We start from the raw sequence: 6000 nt of genomic DNA on the forward strand, positions 1-6000 counted from the left end.
GGTGCGGGGGGGGGGGTGTGTGTGTAGGGCTGCAAGGGGTGCAAAGAGTGGAATGGGTGCGGGGCCCCGCCCTGGGAGCCCCTGCAGGGCTGTGCCCCGGGCGGCTGCCTCCAGCTGCGGGCGGGGCCGCACATCTGGGCGGGGCGGCCGGGCAATGACTCCGGCGGGGCCGGCGCGGAGCATCCCACAGCCGGTCCGAGCGGCGAGCCGAGCCCAGCTGAGCCGAGCCCAGCTGAGCCCAGCCCAGCCGACACCATGCCCAAGTGCCCCCGCTGCCAGAAGGAGGTCTACTTCGGTAAGGGCTTCCTGCTTTCCCCCCGCCCCCCCCCCCCCCCCCCCCCCGGCCGCCTCCACCCCGCGGGGACCCCAGGGCTGTCGGGCTGCTTAAGCCGGGGTGCCCCCATGCTGCACCCCACCGGGCTTTGGGTCTCAGGGGACCCCGGCACTGCACGTCTCCGGGGCACCCTGTTGCTTTCAGGTCCCCATGTGCCCCAGCGCCGTGGGTCCTGGGTGCCCCAATGTTATGCGCTCCAGCAACGCAGATTCTTAGGGTGCCCCAAAGTTGCTCGCCCCTGCGCTGTGGGTCCCTGGGTTTCCCCGGGTGGGTGGCCCTGTAAATCCACCCAAGCAGGTGCCCCGCTGCAGGGTGGGGCTGCGGTGGGTACCCCCAGCCTGCAGACGGGGCCGCGGCGCAGCGCAGGAGCTCAGCGCTGGCCCCTTCCCAGCATCGCCCGCAGCCCTGGGCCACCTTGGAGCCCAAAGGCCCAGCCAGAGCAGCCCGCTGCTCTGAAAGCCTGGGCAGGCAAGCAAGCACCTTCCCAAGGGCAAATCCTGCCCTCGGGCACGTTCCTGGGCCAGTGGGTTGCCCACATGTTGTCCTGTGTGGTTTAGCACCATGAGATGACAGCCCTGGGGTGTTATTTTTAAGCTGCTGTTGCAGGCAAGCCACAAGCCTTGTCGTGCTGCTGTATCTCACTGGGCTTCAGGCGGGTGTCCTCCCTCTGAGCTGGGGCACAGAAGCTCCAGGTTCCTGCCCCTTCTGGTGCCGTGGTCCCACCGTCCCACCTGAGGAAATTTGGGGGGGTTTGAGCCTCTTGCCCTGCTGGCAGCAGCTGCTGGAACAGGCAAGCTCTGGCTGCCAGACCTCCCCACTTCCCCAGTTTAGCTGAACTTGAGGGGGGTTTGCTGGGAGCAGCTTATACACAGTACCTGCTTTTTAATTTACTAGAGATGAGGGATCTAGGACCTGAGTGCCATCACTGACTTCTGCTCTCTCTGCCTTATTTCTGCTCTGCTTCTGTGCGTGCCCCAACTGCCACTTCTGCTCTGCCAAAGAAATTGGAGGCTCAAACACGGGGGCTGCTCTCCCTGCCAAACAGCTGTGCCTGTTAGTGTTGCCCACCCTGGGGACATGTGCTGGGGCTGGCGTGGGTGCTGCCTGGAGGGCTGCTCGGGATATGGTTCCTATGGTTCGGGAACATCTCTGCCTAAACTTGAACTCACTGCTTGCAGCCAGGCTTTGAGGTGGAGTTTTGGCGCAATACAGTTCAAGGGTCTCTCCTACAACCAAGGGTCCCAGGGCACCTCATTTATCCATATGGCTTGATACTATGAGCTTCCAAGGTGCTGGTTCCAGTGTCTGCCTTTCCCATGTCCCTGCGGATCTGCTTTGATGCCAGTCGGGGTGAACTGGGTTTGCCATGCCCGCTGGTGTGGCTGCGGAGGTGCCAGACGGGGCCGTTTGACCAAGGAGAGGTTTGGCCCTGTCCTTATCAGACTGCTCTTATGAAACAGTCTCTGTTGATACAAAGACTGAGGAGGGTTCAAATGCTGCTGGAGGACCGAGCTTGCTGCCTGATTTCAGACCCTGGAGATAAGGAGTGCTTGCAGAAGAGGCAGAGCAATCCCTGCTTCAGGGCACCCCGGGGCTCTCGGAGCCCGGTGGTCCTCCTTGGGCGTGCCTTGGGCTGCTTTGGGCCAGATCGTCTCTGTGGAAAGCAGGGGTGAGGAGGAGATGATACCACGAGGACTGGGGATGGGGTTTGCAGGGCTGCCACCAGTTTTCCAGGGGAATCTCACCTGCGTGGCTGAGAGCTGGGAGGGCCCTGCTGCAGCAAGCCTTGGCAGAGCTCCTGCCCAAGTGTTGGTGCAAATGCTTGTGCAAGAGGTGGGGAGGCTGAGCTCCTTCCAGAAACCCTGTGATGGGAGGGCCCTGCTGCAGGCCAGGCTCGGGCTCCTTCGGCTGCTGGGGGGGGAGGACACTGCAGCCCCCGCCGGGCTGCGGGCACAGGAGGCTCTTTGTGCCACTGGGGGATGGCAGCGGGGTTGCCTCGTGACATTTGGGCACTGCCCCCGCTCCCACCTCTGCAGCCGCCAGCTTGCTCCTTGCGTAAGCTGTTGTGGGCATATTTGGACTCCAAAGAAGAGGTGCTTCAGGCTGCCGAGGCCCCCCCCTGGTGCACACGCTGCCAGCAGCGGCTCAGTCCTGTTGCTCGACCTCCTTTTGCAGGCATGGGGAGAGTGCTCAGACCTGGCTCTGACAGGGTTCCTGTGGAAAGCTCTGCTTTATCACTTAATAAATCCTCAGGAGCGCAGCTGCCAATATGAAGAGCACATGTGTCTGCAGAAAATACCCTCCTCCCCCTCCATGCCACAATTAAAAGCCACCCTGTATTCCCCCTTCTCTCTGTAAACATGTCCCGGCTCCAGCAAGCAGCATGTTGTCCCTCGTCCCCCGCAGCCGCCTGAACCCCAGCCAAGTTCCAGCCCCACTCCAGTTTGCCATGGTGCACGCAGAACTGGAGCTGTGGCCAGAGTGCTGGTTGTGGGAGGGGACTGGTTTGCGTTGGCAGGGTGCAGCCACGGCTTTGCCTCCCCGGTCCTCGCCAGCATCCCCCTTTCACCTCTGCCAACTCTAGTGATCGCTTGGACTCCAGCTGGCTGGGGAGAAATTCAACCCCTTGAAGGCTGATGTTGAAAGCGGGAAGGTCCCCAGATCTTTGGGAGATGGATAGAAGTCGGTCCATCTGCGTGGATGCAATGATGTTCACCCTGGGCATGGCACCGCTGATTCAGATCCAGGCGCCTGGATGCGCACGGTGATGTGTGTGCACAGTGAGCGCTTGGGTTTGAAACACAGTGCTCTCTGTTCTGGGCAAATAAACTTGAGAAAATGCCCAAAAATGTCCTCCTTAGGGTTGACGAAAGGGAGGACAACCTGCCAAAATCGACTTCTTGTCCCTGTTCAGTGCTTCAACTAACCCATCCCATTTCCATGGCAGCTGAGAAGGTGACTTCTCTGGGGAAGGACTGGCACCGGCCCTGCTTGAGATGTGAGAAGTGCAACAAGACCCTGACGTCTGGAGGCCATGCAGAGGTGAGGTTTGCTGCCCAGGAGGTCCCTGTCCCTTGCAGCTAGGGGCTGTAGGAGGAGTGGGACGGGCAGAGGTGGGGCTGAAGGGCGGTTGGGGCTGATGCTCTTTCTCTCTCCTTGCAGCATGACGGCAAGCCATACTGCAACCACCCCTGTTATGCCGCCTTGTTTGGGCCCAAAGGTAGGGTCGCCATGGCTGGGGTTGTGGGAGGGAGGGGAAGGGGTCTCGGGGCTCCCATATCGGCGAGGTGCATTCCCTGGTGCGCTCGCCATCCCATGGCGATGCTGACCCTGCTCTGTCTCTCTTCCAGGGTTCGGCCGGGGAGGAGCCGAGAGCCACACGTTCAAGTAAACCCCAGGTTGGTGCCTCCCCTCGGAGCTCTCTTCCTGCCTCCGGCTCCGTGGGCTGGCGGGGGCTGTCCCCCTCCAGGCACACGGGGAAGGCAGGCACACGGCGGCAGCATCTCTCCGGGCTGGCTGTGACTCCCAGCCCTTGTGCCGGTGCTTGGGAGCAACCTGTTGGGTGCCAGCTCCTCCTCTCTGCCACCCCAAGTGACCGTCAGCACCCGCTTAGCTCCGGCAGCAGGCACCAAAGGCTTTTGCTTTGTGGCCTGTCGGCAAAGACAGGGTCTGTCCTGAAGCACGGCTGCCCCTGGGATGTCTCCGCTCCCAGCCCAGCCTGATTTCACCCGCCCCTCTCTTCCATCCCTCTCCAGGTCTGACGGCCAGGGTTCCCAGCACAGCCCGAAGACAGCACAAACGCACCGCGACAGACATGCATTTTTGTTTTTAATTCACTCTGTACTAGACTAGCGCATTAAAAGCAATAAGTAACTGAGGCTGGGGCTGGTGCGGAGAGGGGCTCTGCTCCAGATAGAGCGCTGCCAGGGTGGGGGTGTTGGGATCCCCTGGCAGATAGGAAATTTGGCCAGTATTGCTGAAGGCCACCTGGGGAGGAGGCCGCACCCTTCCAGCTAAAACCCAGCCCTGCTTCTGACACCCAGCTCTCGTGGCTGGGCCCACAGTTGTGTTCCCAATCTTTAATAAACCCAAACCGAAAGATGCTTCCCCTGTGTAGCAGCTGTGTTCTCTGTAACGGGGGTCCCACAGGACTCGCTTGTGAAGCACTTGCCGCTTGCTTAAGGACCCCACGTGGCCTCTGGATCAAGCCCCACACCATGTAATGGCTCTGTGTGCTTTTGCTCCTGGTGTGTGTGGGGTCCTGCCCTTGGCTGCCCACCCCAGGAGCTGCCTGAGCCCTGGGGGGGGTAAGACCAGCCCCTGGGTGCTGTGGGCACTGGGGCTGAGTGTGCCCCAAGGGAAGGGGTGGTGGGTGTCATGCCAGTGCTTGACAGGGTTGGGGTCTCCCTGGGTCTGTGTGAGTCACCTCTTGTTGCCTGTGGCTGTCACAAGGTTAAAGCAGAGTCATGAGAGTGCTGCTGGACGAGGAGGGTCTGAGACTGCTGGCCTGAGGTGTCGGTGGCATTCAGCAGCCTCCTGGCCGTGTCCCAGCCCCTGGCAGGGCCCGCTGGAAAGCCATGCCCGTGGGCAGCCCCCAGCTCGTTGCTCGTGGATCTGAGATGGCGCTTTGCAGCCCTCAGTTGGAGCAGAGAGGTGTTTTGCTGGGAGGCAGTTGACTGTCACATCAGGAAAACCCGATATTTGCCGCTTTCACTCTGAGCAGCCAAACGAAAAGTCCAGACAAGGTGGAGATTACCGGCGAGGCAGGGCCAGCCTCCCTCGGTGGGAAAACAAAGGTGCAGTGTTACAAACCGAGAGCTGGCTCGCAAGTGCTTTGCTCTTTTGTGTTTCAACCTCTTTGCCCCTCTAGAAGAACAGCACTGACTGATGTAAAAGATACTGACTTGAGGGATGTTTCTAAAATGGTTTCTTAACCATGTCTTTTCCTAACCTGAACCACCCCATTTACATATTCAGAGATACTTCATAACGCACTGGGATATTTTTGTCTGCAGTTTATGCATGCATTTCCTTAGAGACTGCTCTGCATCTTACTGTCACGTCAGCCTTCCTGGGACTTGGCCAAAACCCTCAGGGGTCAGAGGTACATGTCCAATGTCAAAACCCTTGGTGACAAAAGCAACCCGATCTGATAAGCATCTTAAATCTTGCCATGTGCTTGATGTCAAAAGGCTCTAAGGCTCTGCACCCCCTAGGCACGCTTCAGTGGGACAAACCCGACCAGCCGGCGCTGCCTCGCCTCCCACTCAGCACAACAAACACAGGCCTCTGTGTCAAAGGCAAACCCCGGCTGTTTGGCCACCACCACGCCTCTCAGCCAGCCAGGGCTCCTAGGGCCCCCTGCCCTCCCATTCCCACCAGTACCCTCGCTCCAAGGGTGCCAGCACCCACGGCTCCCAGCCAGTGAGACACCACTGCTGGCACCCAGCCCACCCCTGGGGCACTGGGACATGGGCTTCCTCTGCTTCAAAGCAAACTAGTGATATAATCTTGGCAGCCTTGACCTTGCCAGTGAGATAGTGTAAATAATGGCAAACACAAGCCTCGTCATCCTCTGGATTTGCGTAAATATGTCCAGCTGGGAAAGGGACCTGTGAATTGGGTTCCTGGTCTTTCCCAACAGGGCCCTGCATCAAAACTTTTCA

General features: G+C 59.9%; 1 protein-coding gene across 1 annotated transcript; it reads left to right on the forward strand.

The window, feature by feature from the left end:
• The first annotated feature begins 169 nt into the window (after window positions 1-169).
• CRIP1 (cysteine rich protein 1) lies at window positions 170-4441 on the forward strand. The gene is made up of 5 exons (XM_042785126.1): window positions 170-295; window positions 3282-3376; window positions 3497-3554; window positions 3685-3732; window positions 4090-4441. Exons 1-4 carry the CDS (start codon window positions 256-258, stop codon window positions 3723-3725), a joined length of 234 nt encoding a protein of 77 aa, XP_042641060.1. The 5' UTR covers window positions 170-255; the 3' UTR covers window positions 3726-3732; window positions 4090-4441.
• Window positions 4442-6000: the final 1559 nt, after the last annotated feature.

The sequence above is a fragment of the Tyto alba genome, unplaced genomic scaffold (assembly GCF_018691265.1).
Source record: "Tyto alba isolate M040663 unplaced genomic scaffold, T.alba_DEE_v4.0 Super-Scaffold_1000006, whole genome shotgun sequence".
NCBI lineage: Eukaryota > Metazoa > Chordata > Aves > Strigiformes > Tytonidae > Tyto > Tyto alba.

Coding starts and splice junctions, on each gene's coding strand:
- CRIP1 (XM_042785126.1), top strand. CDS start 256: ATGCCCAAGTGCCCCCGCTGCCAGAAGGAGGTCTACTTCG. Junction 3,377..3,496: donor CGTCTGGAGGCCATGCAGAG/GTGAGGTTTGCT, acceptor CTCTCCTTGCAG/CATGACGGCAAGCCATACTG. Junction 3,555..3,684: donor CGCCTTGTTTGGGCCCAAAG/GTAGGGTCGCCA, acceptor TCTCTCTTCCAG/GGTTCGGCCGGGGAGGAGCC.